Source organism: Hippoglossus hippoglossus, chromosome 16, assembly GCF_009819705.1.
Source record: "Hippoglossus hippoglossus isolate fHipHip1 chromosome 16, fHipHip1.pri, whole genome shotgun sequence".
Classification (NCBI taxonomy): domain Eukaryota; kingdom Metazoa; phylum Chordata; class Actinopteri; order Pleuronectiformes; family Pleuronectidae; genus Hippoglossus; species Hippoglossus hippoglossus.
The window spans coordinates 1,622,813-1,640,961 of record NC_047166.1 but is presented as its reverse complement, the minus strand read 5'-3'; the positions used below and the strand labels follow the sequence as shown (position 1 = coordinate 1,640,961).

At 45.9% G+C, this 18,149-nt stretch overlaps 1 protein-coding gene across 4 annotated transcripts in view; it reads left to right on the top strand.

The window, feature by feature from the left end:
- The window catches only part of bbs9 (Bardet-Biedl syndrome 9), a 133,426-nt gene extending 124,966 nt beyond the window's left edge, over positions 1-8,460 (top strand). For 3 of the 4 annotated variants that reach the window (XM_034611551.1, XM_034611553.1, XM_034611550.1), the window contains one exon: positions 7,815-8,460. In XM_034611551.1, the coding sequence (XP_034467442.1) occupies positions 7,815-8,170 (356 nt within the window). In that variant the 3' untranslated portion in view covers positions 8,171-8,460. The remainder of the gene's footprint in view (positions 1-7,814) is intronic. The other variant, XM_034611552.1, reaches the window with a different exon arrangement.
- Positions 8,461-18,149: the final 9,689 nt, after the last annotated feature.

Genomic DNA, 18,149 nt, shown 5'->3' with positions numbered 1-18,149 from the left:
GCGTGCGTGTGTGTGTGTGCGATGTTGGCAAACGGTTTGTGGCTCGACCAGACAGAAAATCCAGCGGTGCACACACACACACGTTATATTTTTAACAAAAGCATACTGGGCATATTTGGTGGGTGTGTGATGCAGAGTGATTTCTTTAAAATATAATATGAAATTATGTCGGGGCAGCGTTTGTGTGTGTGTGTGTGTGTGTGTGTGTGTGTGTGTGTGTGTGTGTGTGTGTGTGTGTGTGTGTGTGTGTGTGTGTGTGTGTGTGTGTGTGTGTGTGTGTGTGTGTGTGTGTGTGTGTGTGTGTGTGTGTGTGTGTGTCTGTCTCTACAGCATTGTCATCATGATTGTGTGTACATAGGAAGTAAAGTATGTTGACGTGTAGTATGTTTACAGTTAGAAATTGAGTTTGCATGTGAAAATGTAGTTGCGTGTGTGCGTGCGTGTGTGCATGTGTGCGTGTGTGTGCGTGCGTGCGTGCGTGTGTGTGTGTGTGTGTGTGTGTGTGTGTCTGTCTGTGTGTGTGTAGCTCACCCAGTCTTGTAAATGTCCTCTCTGATGTGGTTGGCTGTATTTAGGCAGAGTGCACTGAGGAAGTTGACGGAGGCGTGTGTGTGTATGTTTGTGTATGTTTGTGTGTGTTTGTGTATGTTTGTGTGTGTGTGTGTGTGTGTGCGTGTGTGCGTGTGTGTGTGTGTGTGTGTGTGTGTGTGTCTGACGAAGAGATTTTATGTCACCACCAGACCTGGAAAACTTCATGTCCTTTTGTATCAGGCCAAAATGTTGGTTCTTCGGACTGGCCAGTGTATATTTTTCTGTACATTATACGTGTGTGTGTGTGTGTGTCTGTGTGTGTGTGTGTGTGTGTGTGGGTTAGTAGCAGGGCGTAGCTGAGCAGAGAGAAAATATCTTTGCCGACCGCGGGAATGAACCCACCCACTATACCACACCCAGAGAGAGAGAGCAGTCGTCTCAATCAACCTCTCTCTCTCTCTCTCTCTCTCTCTCTCTCTCTCTCTCTCTCTCTCCCGCTGCTTTTCTGTCTTATTATTTTAAAAAGATCTAAATTACCATCTTTATTTAATTCAAACTGTATCTTCATGCTTCTGTTATTCTCCCTTTGCCTCTTTTCTTTAGTTTCCCCTCCTCTCCAGTATCGTTCTGCGTTCACCTGGTTTGGCTTTGAATCCTTTGATTAGTAAAACACTCAGATGGCGTCCGATCATCAGACCCTGAGTTGTTCAGCTGAGACAAGCTGTCACTCAAACTCCCCATAAGTCCAGAATGACCCTCGACTGTGGTGAAGAGTCTTCTGTCCGAAAACAATCATCAACATTTCTTATCACAATATAAACCAAGCTTTTCAGATTAAAACACGTGAAGTGCCGTACAAATAGAGTTTTATAAATCTATTATTATTATGAACCAGAGCCTCCAGTATTCAGAGGTTTGGTTTCACAGCTGTCAGCCAATGAAAAGCTCCCAGAGACCTCACGTCAAACTTTGAATTTACTCATTTGTTTCTACCAGATTCAGATCCTCTCCTCTTCTGGACGGTTAGAGAGGACGTCACCCGTCGGCCCCGGGAAACGCAGAATGCAATAATAACTAGTGTGTGTGTGTGTGTGTGTGTGTGTGTGTGTGTGTGTGTGTGTGTGTGTGTGTGTGTACGTGCCTCAGTGGCCATTTGCACATAAATATCTCCTTTTCCTGCAAGGACGGTGTGTGTGTGTGTGTGTGTGTAGTGCTCCATGGGTGGTTTAGCGCAAGGTTCAATCTTACAATCTTAGCTAACCTGTCATTGGTCTGCACACGCACACACACACACACACACACACACACACACACACACACACACACACACACACACACACACACACACACACAGACACACACAGGGCAGGCCTGCTGTTCTTCAGCAGCACATTCCAAACCAGGAATAGTATTAAACACCGCCTGTTCAGCCGCTGTCAAACTTCTTCTCTCTCTTCCTCTGACACACACACACACACTCTCTTCTTGTCCTTTTTTCATCATTACAGATGTTTAAACATCATCAGATCCAGCAGCTGTTAGAAGTTACAAACATGTCCCTCTCATCCACGTCTTTCCTGCAGCAAAGAGACAGTGTGAGACGTTTTAGAAAGAAGGGACGAGTCCCCGCTGAGTCGTGAAGAAGAACCTTCATTATGTGGCCCTTGTTTAGTTCACACCACAGACTCTCTTGACATCTTTGTCTGTGTCACATGTTTGTGTCACCGCACATTTGTTTTCTATTTTCGTTTTTGCGTCTGTCGTGCGTTAGAAGTGTCATCCCCCCCCCCCCCCCCCCCCCCACTCGCTCGCAGGATCTCCTGCTGCGTTCACACATCGACTTCTCCTGACTCTCTACGGACTTTACACCAGGAGGTCAGACGGAGAAGGTCCGCAGATAATCCGGAGCCTCTCACTCTGACTTCTACCTTCTCACACGGAGGATCAGCGGAGTTCAGTGCTCGTCTGAAAGCAGCTTTTCCCACGTTCTTGACCACACACTCAAAAACACACACTCCTATACACACACTAAACCACAGATCCAATCAGTCAGATTCCCTCTCTCTCTGTCCCTCACACACACACACACACACACACACACACACACACACACACACACACACACACACTGCAGAGTGGATTCTGTAAATCAGTAGGTCTCAGCTGCAGCCTCCTCCATGCTGATTGGTCGGGGATGCGGGCGATCTGTGCGGCCGCCTCTATTTTGACTACGGCTGCCTGCAGATGAATGCCGAGCCGCGATCCGCCGCTAACACGCGAGTTCAGGCAGAACGTGGGCTTTGAACTCGGGGCAGATAGCGTCGCTCGCCTTATCTAATCCACACGCTGACTTTTGTTGCTGTGGTTTTTGTTTTTGTTCCACGAGGAACAAACAAGTGTTGCCCTCTAAACTCCAGGAAGATGAGGCGGCTGATACGTCGACAGCAGAGAGTCTCGTTGTCGGGGGTCACAGCACTTTGGAAATGGAACGGGACGATTTTTGTCTTAAGCAGATTTAGTGAAAGAAAACATTCAGGAAACAGGATGTCTATCAATTTAAAGACATTAGTTCTGTGGTATTTTACTCTCTACTGCCGTTTTATGCATTTATGTGTCCAAACCATAGACTCTAAATATATATGTATTAATATATATAGACAGAAAACCACATTCACGTATTTGAATTCACTCTGAGAAGAAACCGTCACTGACAAAGAGAAAATAGAGAAACTCAGATTCAAACCCCAAACTGTTTTCACTTTCAAACAGTAGTTTTAACAACTGGTCATTTGACATTAATATTTAGTTTTGACATGAGACAGAATGTCAAATTTAAAATGTCCATTTCAAGGTCGACGTGTCCAAGACGACCGCAGTGAGAAAATCAATCTTAATGTTTCCAGACGCAGTCGGTTCCGCTTCTCGTCCGCACCGCGACCACTGAGCAGCAGCCTTACTCATCCACTTTTCCTATCCACAGTTTACCATGGGAGTTGAACCGGCAACCACAAACCCAAACCTGAGTAATACGTTTACACTAAAACTGATTCCGTGACAGACAGAATAATAATCATACAGCTGAGGTGAAGTTACCACGTTGGACTAATAAACCATCTCTTTTCAAATCAAACTGTTCTGAAGTGAAACGACGGAAACGTGGAACTTCAAACTTCGGTGGGAGGAAGTTACAGAGAACCAGCAAACACACCACAGCAGGGCAGTGGTGTCACGGGGCCTGTGCATGAGAGGAGGGAGTTCCCAACATATTCCTGTGTGTTCCTGAAAATGAAACACCTCCTCAGTAATTTGGGGGGGGAACGATAATATAATAGATTTCTTCCCCCCGAGGGTCGTTCACTGGAGTCAATGATGTGCAATGTAAGGAACTACACTACCCGTGGTTTCCTGTCTAACGGATCCCATCCAGACGCGGCTGTAGCAGATTCACGTGGGACTAAACCGGCTGCGGGCTGTGGTCGTCTGAACGAAAACCACCAGACGTTTCCAGGTAGCTCCTGTCCCCTGTGAAAAGGGCTTAGCGTCACTTGGTTGCGGGCGCTCACAGAGACGTGAAGCACCGGCCTCGCTCTGTTTAGTCTACACATTTCCACTTTGTTAGTTTGTTGAATTAGCAAACTGACAAGATGTGACCTGACCCCTTTGGATTTCCATACAGGAGGGAAGCTGCCATCTTGTCTTACAACGTCAATGTTTATCGACCCTTTTGCTACCGCTCCCCCGAGAATACGGCTCTCACACGGCTCCATTTTATTTTCTGCTACTATGTTGAAAAAAGAAAACGGAGGAGGGGACGATGGGTTCGCTGGGAAAATGGCCTTGACGTACGAGTGCGGGGAAGGTTTGTACAGATCTGAGGTCTGACATGAGAACGCGCTGCATCAGTCCGTCAGACCTCATATTCACCACGACCTTCTTTTCATCGACAGTTCTGAAGAAAAAACAAACACAACCTCTGAGAACTGAAGCGCTGACGTCAACAGGCGAACAGTCAGCTGCCAACACGATGAATGATTCCTGGGATGTCGTTATCAAACTCGTATGAAAAGGAAAGTTTATCATAAATAACTATAAAGAAAAAGAAAACAAAAATACTGAATTAAGATTTTTTTACGTAAATGTAAGAGTACATAAGTACATATCTTCTGCAGTGTTTATTCTGTCAAACTAAAGACAAAAATAAAAGACAACATTAAAACTTAAACAAACAGATGAAAAGCTGTGACAGTAGAAAAGTTTGAAGACAAATTAGAGGATGTGTGTTGAGGGGAGCTGTCCGTTCAGCACCACAAAACAAAACCAGATAAAAACAGCAACAAGAAATATCGTTATAATAAAAGTCATATTATAATATACTTCAGATCTTCCAGATGTTTCACTAACGAGCAGCGGGACGAGCTTCAGAAGATGTTCAGACAAACTGACTCTGACATTTGAGTTCTCACTTAGAGCTCCTCCGGAAAATGTCTGGAGCTCAGTGCAGGTCTGAAAGCAGCTCTACACACACACACACACACACACACACACACACACACACACAGACACACACACAAAGATACACACTATGTGTTAGCTCAGCTGCTGAGAAGTGATGTGCAGACAGAGGTGTGTGTGTGCATGTGCATGTGTGTGTGTGTGTGGTGACCAGACAGGATCAGACTGTCGCTAGCGGATTAACACATTCACATACGCTAATGTCACGATCGCTGACACACACTTCAGAGCACTGATTCTCTCTCACACACACACACACACACACACACACACACACACACACACACACACACACACACACACACACACACACACACGCAGACGTCTGAAGTTTTATACACACACTGCTTCAGTTTACAGCCTGGACACAGACACGCCCTCATTCAGCCTCTTTCATGTCTGATTGTAAAAAGAGAGAGAGAGAGAGAGAGAGAGAGACAGAGAGAGAGAGAGAGAGAGAGAGAGAGAGAGAGAGAGAGAGAGAGAGAGAGAGAGAGAGAGAGAGACCATTTGCATGTCAATGTGTAAATTTACACATTTTACACAAACACTTAGTGGTCGTCTTATTTGTGCGTTTGTGCTCGAAAATGACTTGTTCTCACTTGTTCTGTTTGTGCACATACGTTTTTTTGTCGTGTGTGAAAGAGTGTGAGTGAGTTTTGTGCATTCTGCTTTGGTGTGTGTGTGTGTGTGTCAGAGAGTATGTTCATGTGTGTGTGTGTGTCTTTGTATTGACTGTGGATTTGTGTGTCTTGGTCAGATGAGGAAAACAAGTGGATTTGTGTGTCTTATTAAACTCACTTAATATATATAATTAAACCAGTTGATGCACAAACCTCCTCCGTGTCTGTTCCACTCTCCGTCCCGTGTGAGCCGGCTCTTTGTGCTCAGCCTCCACATTCTTCTTCTGCTGCTTTCGGCTCAGAACCGAGACTTTTGGCTCCGTTTCAGTTTGATAACTCCCGTGTTGCGTCTCAGTCTCTTGGGCAGGAGGACGCTGATTGGTTCTTATCAGTCACGACTCGACGACCAGCGGTGAACACAAAGCGTCGCTAACACTCGCTGTCAGTAACAGTTCCACCTCGTCATCGCTCCGAGAAAAGAAACCTCTGCTCTGACTCTTCACCCCCGCTGTTCCTCCTTCGTTGTGTTTTCTGTAACTAAGCAACCAATCTTCTTCTTGTTTACACCACATCAACAGTGGATATAAACGAGCGTGTGGGCACGTTTTCAAGTGTTATTAAGGACAGAGATTATTTCTGGTAAGATGCTGAAACACTCGTCTGGACGGGGAGTCTTTCATTTTCAAATTAAAACGCATCAGTGTGGACGTGGCCTTAGAAACAAAGGAAACACAACATTAAGTTGAAGCTGCAGCTTTGAGCACGATTCTCGTGAATCGTTACCACATTCAAATGTTTCCCATTTCTCCGGCTTTCTCTGTTTAGCTCGGACCACATGTCCGACCCTCACTGAAAGTCCTGTCACGGATTCATCTCAGATGCTGAATGAGTTTCACATGTGAGTTTGACCACCAACCAAACATTTAACCAACGTTAACCAAATGTAAATGTCCCCTAATTAGAAACGTGTCTAAACTTCACCAGGAAGTTTTAACTGCCAGCTCATTGAAGTCGGGGACACACACACGCACACGCGCACACACACACACACACACACACACACACACACACACACACACACACACACACACACACACACACACACACACACACACACACACACAAAATGGACTCTCTCTCTTTCCAAGCCCTAGACGATGAGCCCTCTGATTAGAGATCCTCTCTGGAGTCTGTGAACACACACACACATGCACACACACGCGCGCACACACACACACACACACACAGGGACACGCACACTGAGATACCAGTCTGTAGTCTCCAGTCTCTAAACCCTCTCTGTTCTCATGGAGATAAGACGTGTGTCTCATTGTTGGCAGACAACGGTCCTGTTATCATCTTATCAGAGAGTCGGTCCAATCTGCAGGAGGCGGGGCTGCAGAATGTGTGTGTGTGAGTGTGTGTGTGTTGGGGGGGGGGGGGTACTTCAGTTAAGTGGGGGTCCTTTGTCATGCAACAGGTGCTGTTGTCACTCAATTTGTCTCGATGCTTAAGATCAGTCTGTTAAAAGGAGAGAACACAGCTGACGTCACTTAGTCCTCGTTCTCACTCGTGTTGAACAGACTCATCTGAAGCTTCTGAACGTCCAACCTGCTGCTCCTCAGCGTCTTGATCCACACACTTCAGCACAGACAGCATCTGTCAGTGCCGTCTGTCGGTGGGAGACGGTTCAGACCTGGTATTCACGTCCGTCCTGAGAGACCTGATCACAAGTTCAGCTCGAAGTTCACACTTAGTCCTGAATGTGTCTCCTGTCAACACCTGGGATCGGATCTGACTTCCCTGCTCTTTATGCAATAAACAGGACTCTGCTTTGTATTCAAAGAAAGTGTAAAAAACAATTAGTACACAAACGGTCATGTCTGTGTATTGCCTGGCAGTTTAATGCACATCAGCACGTTCAAATGAACAAGTTCACCTGGTGTCACGTTTCTATCTCTGGCAGTCGGACTCAATATCGGAGCCAATAAAAACCAAGGTCTACTGCAAAGTCAATTAGCACAACTTAACTTGTAGAAGTGGACAAGTCTGAATATCTCAACCTTCCAGTGTCAATGAAGAAATCTGAATGATCCCATTTACTAACTGTGGTGTATTCATGCTCTTTTATTCTCTTTTCTCATTCAGACAAAGACTCTAAAGAGAAGAAAGAAGTGTCCAAGGAGCCGTCAGCGTCCACCGTGACGGAGGAAGCGGGAGGAGCAGAGGAGCCCGTCAAGGAGGCGAAAAAGGAAAAGAAGGAGTCGTCCAAGGAGAAGAAGGAGTCGAAGAAGGAGTCGAGCAAAGAGGCCAAAGAGGCCAAAGAGCCCAAAGAGGAGGCGAAGAAAGAGTCGAAGAAGGAATCTTCATCCTCCAAGGAGAAGAAGGACAAAGACAAGGAAGGGAAGGAGGCCGGCAAGGAATCAGGGGACAAGAAAGTGCCCAGGAAGTCTTCTGTAAAAGTGAAAGAGAAGAAGAAGGAGCCAGAGGTGGAGGACGGCTGAGAGAATTAGAGCAGTGAGCTCACATGACGTGAATAAACAACACAGATACACGTCCAAACATCATACAGATATATATACATACGTGTGTATACAGTACATGCAAACATATACAAGGTCACAGAACTCAACAACACACACATGCACATATGAAGTGTAAACATATATTTACATGTAAATATCTTCAGTCAAGGCCACATATCTCAGCAGCGAAGCAATTTCCTCCCAGACGCATATTTACAGTAATAACTGATCCCCAGACACACACAGACACACACACACACACACACACACACACACACACACACACACACACACACACACACACACACACACACACACACACTCTGCTGGACCACACCACATCCAGTAGTTTTGGTGTGTGGGCATCGACTGACTGTGGTGAGGTCTGAGCTCAGGGAGAGCGAGGACGAAGGCGAAACCCTCCTCCTCCTCCTCCTCCTCCTCCTCAGACATTTTGCTGACTCTCTCCTTCCTCCCTCCTCCTCGTCTTCTGCGTCGCGCTCCGGCAGCAGTCGAACCCGCAGCCCTGCGCCTCCTCTAATCCCTGTCAGGCCCCAAACCACCCCCCCGCCCACGCTCGCTCCTGGATGTGATGTCAGACCCGCCCTCTCGCCCTCTCGCCAGAGCCTCCCCCGCCTCACCGCTAAGAATAAACGCCCGCCGCGTCCAGCTGCCCGGCAGCTTCCGGGTAAATCGAGGCCACATCCTGCAGCCACCTCCACCACCCCCCCACTCTGAAGTCTGCCAGTCAGTTTGTGTTTTCTTTATTCTTTATTATCTGGGACACTCAAGGACACGCGGCTGCTGATGGACACAAACTTGCAGCTGCGGGGTCAAAACCTGAGACTGTTTTCGTGCGGTGGAAACCAACAGGGCGTTTTCTGGAAAAAACACGGTGGCAATCAGGAGCGGAGAAGAATCCACGGGGCCGGGTCAACACCCGGCGTCTCTTCTGCTCATCTTCTACAACCTGATGAAGTGGAGGCTTGTGTTGTCTGTGATATTAGAGGATTGAATGATTTGGTTTGAAACGAGTTGTCAGCGTAAAACAAACATCATGTCGGAGGAGGAACTGAGTCTCTGCAGGTTCTAGAATAACCTGCCCTCAGGGTAGAATAATGTTAAAGGAGACGTTTGACGTTTTGTTTTGTGAATCTAAAAGTCAATGGAAGCAATCAATCAATCAATCAATCAATCAATCAATCAATCAATCAGATTGCTGCACCAATGAGGAAAGGGATGTTTTCTGAACATTAGATCATGTAAACAACTCCAAGTAATTAAACTGAACCTGAATATGAGCGGAAACGTCTCCTTTAACAGTTTTTGAATATTGATTTAATTCACTTTCTGTTTCAGTTCTTGTGTTTCGACTAAATATGATTTGTAGAAGAAGAGTGTCGGCCCTTGATGTCCAAAGATGGACGTCATGAAAGACGTGTAGTTTGGACAGAAGGTCGGGTTCGAGACACAAACCTGGTTTTCAGATGTGTCCTTTAGTTCCTCTGACCTTTGACCCTGATCTAGTTTGACTGTATTTCTTTTTATTTCTCTTTTTGTGTTTTTAGAATTGAAATATTTGGGACTTTTACCACGAGAGAAAATAAACCTGAACAAGCATCATCCTTCCAGAGGTCCCCCCCCCCCCCCCCGAACACTGTACATCTCCACTGTTCCACGATGCGTTGGATGTAGTAGAGAGCAGGTTTTGTACTGTTGTGTTAGATGTTCAGATGTTCCAGCCTCCTTGGATTCTCCTTTTGAGGCCAATCTTCATCCCAACAGGAGAAACTCTGCTCTTCAATCCCACTGAGGACTTTGTCAGACGTCTGCAGCCTGAAGAGAATCACACCGAGGACTTTGAGAACGAAATAAACGTTATTTATGAAATATTTAGTAATAAAATGATCGACTGTAAGTAATCAAAGCTTTTGTGTTGGTGCTCACTTTGTGTGTTTGTTGTTCTGCTCGGGCTGGATGCATCAGCGCTGATCAGGTAACGTCAGTTTCATGTTGAAATAACCTGCTGGTTTTATTCTTTACCAGAAGACGTCCTCTGACAGTTTCCATCTTCTGCGTCGGGTCGTCGTCTTCTGCACTGACGCTGAAGCTGTGAGTAAATCACAGCAGTGACAGGTACAAGTCTGAAGTTACCACAGACTGACACATCTCATCACCTCGTGAGCGCAAAGGGGAAACTGTAAGTGATGACATGAAGTCTGTGGTTTGTAAACAAAGATGCGTATTAAAACTAAAACGTAGAAGTGTGGACGCAGCCTGATATCTGCTGACATCAGATGAAGAGAATGCAAAAAGACGAACAGTCAAATTGTTACTCAGACACTGAACTGAACTGAAGGAGGCGAATGTGTGAAGACAAATGTCCGAGCACGAGTCTCTGGAGTTTCTTTCTCAGTCTGGGCCCCGAGTGTAAAGTCAGCAGGAAGTCCGGAGAAGGTGTGATGATGATGCTTCTGAACCTTGAACCCTCTTCACTCTCTGTGGCTGCTTCAGTTTCCCAGTGCTCACTTTCACTTTCTCCCCCTGGACCATCAGGACGAACCAGTGGCTGGTTTACAGCTGACTGCTGGTGTTTCTGGGCCCATGTCACTTGTTCTCAGTGACGTTACCTGTCCATTGTTAACAAAGTGAATCCCAGTGGGAACATAACCAGAGTATATTTGATAAAACAAGATTTACACAGAAAAACAACGTCTGCAGGTTTTTCAGATTTGTGTTTTTTGAATACAATTTAAACCACCTCTTTTTTGCCAGAGTAGTCAAAGCCCCAACTCTCCCTGTTCCCTCGTCCCTGAAGCAGGATTCTTTCAGTGTAGAAACCCACCGAACACTTGTCACGTCGCAGCACAGGACTCGGCCTGACGTCTTTTGAAGTGAGTGTTTGTTTTTGGTCTTTTCTGTTCTCTCGGCCTCTGGAGGGAAACGTCTCCTGCAGATTGAGTAACGGAGCTAAAGCAGAGCGGCCGCTGTTGAATTTGGCCGCAGCGTTCACCGTGAGGACGTCGAGGAGGAGCTGCAGATTGAGTTTCACAGCCGAGCTCGTCTTTCTCAGCATCTATGTTTCTGTCACGCAAAAAAGATTTTCATTTGACTCTCTCAGGTTTTATCTGCTTTTAATCCCTCATCGCCACGTCTCTGTCTTCTCCGACGAAACTCTCTCAATCAAACTTTACCTCCTCTTGTCCTCTTCTTGTTTTTCCGATCTCCGTTTCCTCTCCCACAAACTCTTTCTTATTCTTTCGGCAGCTCCTTTAACTTTCACCTTTTGCTTCCTCTCTCCCCGTTTCCTCCTCTTTCCCACCACTCCATCCCTCCATCTATCAACTCTCTCCGTTGTTTTCTTTCCTCTTTCAGTACGTTTGTCGATCCCTTATCCTCCCACTGGATCTTTTCCTGGGAGAATACGTTTTTGAAGACCTCGGGAACTTTACCGTCTTTGTCCACCAGAGGAACGAACGTGGTCCAACTCTGCACCTCTGGCCCTCATTCCAGCGCTGAACCAAATCCAAGGGCCACAAATAGTTTGAGATATTTTGAATATTTGTGTGAAAAAAAAATAAACACGTCTGATTGGTCGAACCCAAGCGTTGTGTTGCACAACCGCCGTTTGGACGCTAACAAAGAGAAAAGGTCTCGCAGACCCGACTGAATCACAGACGACCCGATCAGACAGAGTTGAAACGTCTCTCAGAAGACTCAGTCGTGTTGGGTTCGATCACGCTCAAGGAGGTGTTGTCATTCCCGCTGATTATAGTTGTCACAATCGGTTCAGTCGTCCCGGTCAGTTCGGCTCAGCCCATGAAAGCTGCTGTGTGATGTTCTCTGAGCCGAGTCAAGTCCGACAAGATTGGCCGTGGATACTGTAAACATCACCCCTGAGTCCGGGGCCACGATTCTCTGCTGGAGACGATGGATTGCTCCCTCCAGGTTGAGGGGGGGGGGGGGTCGCTGGGTGAAGGGAAGATGTGGTGTGACGTGGACAGCGTGGTGTCAACAGGACTGCAGGTGTTGTACCAGGCTGTTGTGGTGAAGCCGGCGCTGAGCCACGCTGCAAAGCTTTGGATTTACCAGTCGATCTAGATTCTGACCCTCACCCGTGGTCACCAGCTGTGGTGGGGGGGGGGGGGCGAAAGAACAGGGTCGAGAATACAAGCGTCCGAAGTGAATGTTCTCCGAGGTCTTCGAGACGGGGTGAGGAGTTCAGACCTCCACCGGGAGCTGGGACCAGAACCGCTGCTCCTTCACGTCGAGAGGGAACCGGTGTCCACACCCAACTGGGAGGAGACCCAGGGCTGGACCCAGGACTCACTGGAGGGACTACACATCCCATCAGGCCTGGGAACGCCCAGGAACTTCTGGAAAGTGTGGCCGGGGGGGGGGGGGGGGGGGGGGGGGGGGGGGGGGGGACTCTGGAATATCCAACTCAGCCGACTGTGTCCTAGAAACACAGCGATAAGAACAACATGTAGAAGTTTGATCCATTTGAATTAGTGTTTTTCTGTAATTGCTCCTTGTGTTATTAGTTTGTGTAGTTGTGTAGTTGTGTGTCTGTGTGGTTGGTCATGTTTGTTGTGTGTTTTCTCTGTTCTTGTTTCTCCTGCTGTTTTCAGGTGTGAATCTTAACGAGACTTTCTGCATGAATACAGATTAAACTCAAGAGTTTTCAGACTCTGGAGGACGTCCTCAGGATCTAGACTTTCTCCGGATGTCGTCTACGTGTGAGGTTTCTTCATGAAGGATCTCCTGCTCTCACATCGGCTCATTCGGACGTCCTCCAGAGTTTGTCCTCTCACTGGAGAAGGTCCAGAGATTCTCCGTAGTTCAGTGCATGTTTGTAAAACTGAAAACAACAGACCAGCGACTAATTGGACATTTGAGCCACAACAGAAGAGACACACCCATTTCTCCTCCACATTTGTTTTTCTCCATTAAACAAGTTCTTCATTATTCTTTCTCTCCTTGTCTTTGTTCTTCTTGTCTCTCTTCTCTCTCCTCCAGAACTTCACCGTCTTCCTCTTTTCAATCCCTCCTTTGTGTTTTTTTATATACGCGTCTCAAAAAACCTTTTCACATTTTATTATTTTTCCTCCTCAGTAACGTCTTCCCTCCTTCGCGCCTCGGCCCAGTAAAGCAGAAGCGAGGAGCTGCTCACACCCAGCAGTTAAAAACATCACACAACAATACAAAACAATGCTTGTGTAATAAAAGCGGCGTTTGGATTTAGACGCCGAGGAGCAGCCGGCTCAGTGTGGGTTTTATTTTAGAGCTTATTTCTGTCTCTGGGGGTTTTAAGGCGTAAACAAGCTGGATTAGATAATTGCCGCATCCTTTTACTCGCGCTGCAGATTTGTATCGTCAGCAGCGTTTCACCTCTAAAGTGGCTCACATTTCTTTTTTGTGCGAACAATACTGATCTCACGTTCTGATCCCAGAGGAAAATTACAAGAAATTATGTTTAGTTTCCTTGGCAACGCAGCTACATGATGATTTGTGGCCTAAGTGGTGTCACAACGGAGAAAATGTACATCACAGGATTCTTCTTCTACTACTGGTAACATTCATATTCATCTGTTTCCTAAGGTCAAAGCTTTGGTCTAATTCTCCCGGTTAGATTTTCAGAAAATATTAAATAATTTCTGTTTCACAATAATCTGAGACAAAACTTCAATGATTTAAAAGTTTGTTCCAAGTTAATAAACTCTGTGTTACGTTGATTAAACATCTCAAAATGAAATTCACTCTCTGAGGAGACACTGAACCACTCTGGAGATCAGGCCTCATCACAGTCGTCCGACTCCACAGGAGAATGAAACCTCCAGAGTCACTTCAGGTAAGAAGGTTAACGTGGTTTCATGAAGATAAACAACATCCTCCAGCGTTTAATCCACTTTAAAGCAGGTGAGTTTGATTTTACACCTGAAAACGTCTCTTTCATAAAAAGGTTTTATGAAGTTTGTCAGTTTGCTGAGTGACACAGTTTCCTGAAAACCAGACTCTCCTCAGGTAACATGTTTAAATTCTGTCCAGATTGACTTGTAGCTCGACTCCTCGGTGAGACGCTTGTAAAACCAGGAGAGTGTGATGGACCCCAGACCTCCCACACTTACCCCAGCAGCTCTCCCCTGCTTCTGAGAGCGACGTGGAAAACTCCTCTTTACCTCCCGAAGTACAAACCCACCCAACGCCCACGGTTTCTCGTTTGCACTCGTGCTTCCAGGGAGTTCTCGTGAAGAGCAGAAAAAAAAGCTCATTAAAAAAGCTCCATAAACGTCTAAGATATCTGCGGTTCATGTTTTTACAGCGGATGTAAAACTCAAACAATTACATGACACAATTAGTGTTTTTTACTGTGTAGCTCCGCCCCCTCCCCTGCTGCAGTTTGTCCAGGAGCTGCCGGATGTTAAAGTGTCAGCGACGAGTTTCTCTTGTAGCTCAGACGAGTCGTGTTTCTACGACAAAACCAAAGACGAGTTTTTACCTTTTGAAAGTTGCAGTAAAACTCGTTTAGCGTTTTCAATGAGACGTATTTTTCATAAACGCAGATCAGATTTAAGTTCAGTTTTTGCTGCGCTGGCTCAGGTTGTTTCAGACTCTTGAAGGGAGGAGAACTCCACTTAAGCTGCTTCCAGATGTGCACTGAACTCCGGATATTGTCCTAGAATTAATAAGTGACAACGCAAATGTCCGAGTGAGTTGCTCCAGACATTCTCCGCAGTTTTTCCTGACAGATTTCTCGTGAATACTCCAGAGAATGTCCAAACGAGCCCTGGTGAGAAAACAGCAGGATATTGTCCGGAGGAGGAAGTGAAAAACTTTACAAAAGACACAAATGAAAAAGAGGAGCCGTGAGTTGTTGTGTTTGTCGTCAACACAAACCTCAGGAGTTTCTGCATCGTCTGAAAACATTTTCCCTCCAACAGGAACTTTTTAGCTGCAGAGGAACTAAATTTTAAATCTGGTTCCTTCGGTTCAAACGCAGGAAAGTTCCCGAGTTCCTGGAAATGTTGGGTCGGTGGAAACGGGTTATTAGTGTTGTTGTGGCCTGACGTAGACAGCTGAGTCTAACCTCTCCTCCCCCTCTCCTCTTCCTCCCCTCTCAGCCTCTCAGGGCCAGACCTGCCGGCTGCAGGGGGCTTTAACCTCGGGGCCACGGGGGCCACGGGGGCCCCGCCTGCCAGACTGGGGACAGGAGGAGGTACAGATGCCCTGAAAACGTCTGAGAACGCTATTCAGTCCAGGTCTGTCCCTCAGCAGCTCCGTCCGTCAAGTGTTTTCTTTTCTGTGGGTTTACGTGTTGAGAAAAGAGGGTGTGTGTGTGTGTGTGTGTGTGTGTGTGTGTGTGTGTGTGTGTGTGTGTGTGTGTGTGTGTGTGTGTGTGTGTGTGTGTGTGTGTGTGTGTGTGTGTGTACGTGTACATTACTCATTCTTAAATTATCCTTCTTAAAAAGTATTTCAAAGGCAGTCATTTATCGGCCAGACCCAAATAATTCCCATGAGGCTTTTAGGTCTTTAACCCTCCTTAGTTGTTTCTGCAGCTCGTTCTGATTTCCTCCTTCTGGTTGATCCTCTAAGTGATAATGTGAAAATTGCAAAAATCACTCAAATCCTGGTTTATAAATTTGTAGTATTTGTGTTTTTCTCCTGGTTCTCACAGAACGTCGCTCAGCTGAAAGTGTAAAGTCTAATCCTGCCGCTCCATTACAGCTGAAATCCTCCTCCTCCATTATCTCCACACTCTATCATTTTTCATGTCAACACAAAAATGTGGGATTTAATTGTTTGGTTTCAAGCTCTCAGCTGCGCTGCACTTTTTAAAAAACACACACAAGCTTTATTTTTTTGTCACAGTGGAAGAACACATGTTGTGTTGCCTCCCTGTCTTCATCACGTATGTTATATCCACGTGTCCACTGCGAGGTGTGTAAAGAAAGAAAGTTTCAGCATCAACTCTTTAACGTTTAAAAATAATACTTATAATAATACAAGCTGCTCTCAGACCTGCACTCGAGCTTCTGTGTGTGAGAAATGTCCGAGTCTGTTGCTCTGGACATTTACTTTTCTTTCTGTTTCTCTACTGACGTGTATTAAATGATGTTTTTCACTTATTTCATTTGATAATAATCAGATGTGTTAGAGGAAGAGAAGTTTTTCATGTAACGTTAACTTTCATGTCATGTTCAAAAAAAAAACGAGGAACAGAAGTCGAAACACTTCAAAATGAACAAGATAAAGAAGAGAGTGTGTGTGCGTGTGTGTGCGTGTTTGTGTGCGTGTCTGTCTGGTTGTGTGTGTCACCCCCACTCACCTCTCCTCTCTCTGTTGCCATCTAGTGGTTAATATTTCTGAAACCTCCCACACACTGAGACTCTTCTCACCTCGAACACACACTTTACACTTTTCTTTAAAACACTTTTGAACACACACTCTCTGCTGTTTCTTTCCAACACACACTCTTTTATTTTTGAAAGACTCATCTTTGAACTCTCTCTATCTCTCTTTGATGCTCTCTCTCTTTGAAACACACACACACACACACACACACACACACACACACACACACACACACACACACACACACACACACACACTTCTGCTTTTTGGCTTCAACACTCATTTCAAACACACTCTTGTCGTGAACACACACTCCACAACTCTCTGATACCTCTCTGTTTTAACGGTTTCTCACACACACACACACACACACACACACACACACACACACACACACACACACACACACACACACCCTGGCTGTCCCTGTGTGTGTGTGTGTGTGTGTTCCCAGCGTGCAGCAGCAGAGAGCGAGCGGCGGCTGACGCTCAGTTAAAAGCTGCTGGGTGGGTCCTAATTATTTCTTTGAAGACTCGCTTTTCCTCCCTGTCTGAGCTTCTGACGAGCTTCCCTTTAAAGAGGCCAGACACACACACACACACACACACACACACACACACACACACACAGTATCACACAGCCCTCCTCATCTGTCACATGAGACTTTAATGTTGACTCCAGATTTATGGCAACAAAATGCAAAAATGTAAGAGCTTGTGCACAGTGGAGGAGCAGGATGTTGTGTAGAAGAAGAAAGAGAAGTTACAGAGCTGCAAACAGACGCACAACAAACCCACAACTGCACCGTGAATACCTCTGTGTCGATACGATCACACGTGAGAGATGCTTGTTTATCTCAGTTTGGGAACCGTTGACCTTTGGCCCTTTCCAGGGCCGCTAATGGGTCCTGGCCCTCCGACAACATGGGAGAAGAAGGAGCAGAATCCAGCTTCACTCCTTCTTTCCCACGACATTTTGACACGAGAACAGAGGAAAATACAGAACATACATAAAAGTGTTTGAGAACATTACACCTGTGGACGGTTGTGGGCGTTGATCTGCTGCTCTCACAGCCTCCGCTCCGCTGGGCTCACACTTTATGACCCGGCTGCTTCCATTCAACCTCAAGAGCCGACACTGATGTTGGCTGATAAGAGCCGGCTCCCAGGAGACGCTGCAGCTCAACACCACAGCGTCGGATGGGACTGGTGAGCAGCACTGTGTGTGTGTGTGTCTGTGTGTGTCTGTGTGTGTGTGTCTGTGTGTGTCTGTGCGTGTGTGTGGTGTCTAATATAAAACATCCCTCTGTGCTGTAGCAGTGATGTTTCTCCTTCTCTAGAATGAAACAGCCCCAGATCACAAGTTCACACTTCACCTTATGTAATAATGTATATTTACACAGTTTAAATCTGGTATAAACTGTATAAATACGTTGGTTGAAAAGTATTTATGATATAAAAAAAAAAGTAAGAATGAACCAGTTCGATTCCCTTTAAATAAAGTGAGAAATACTAGAATTATAAAAGAAGCTGTTCATGAACTATTTCCACATTAACTGTTTTAAATCTGCTCTTAAAAAGAAAATTTCAAGACTGAATCTGGAAAG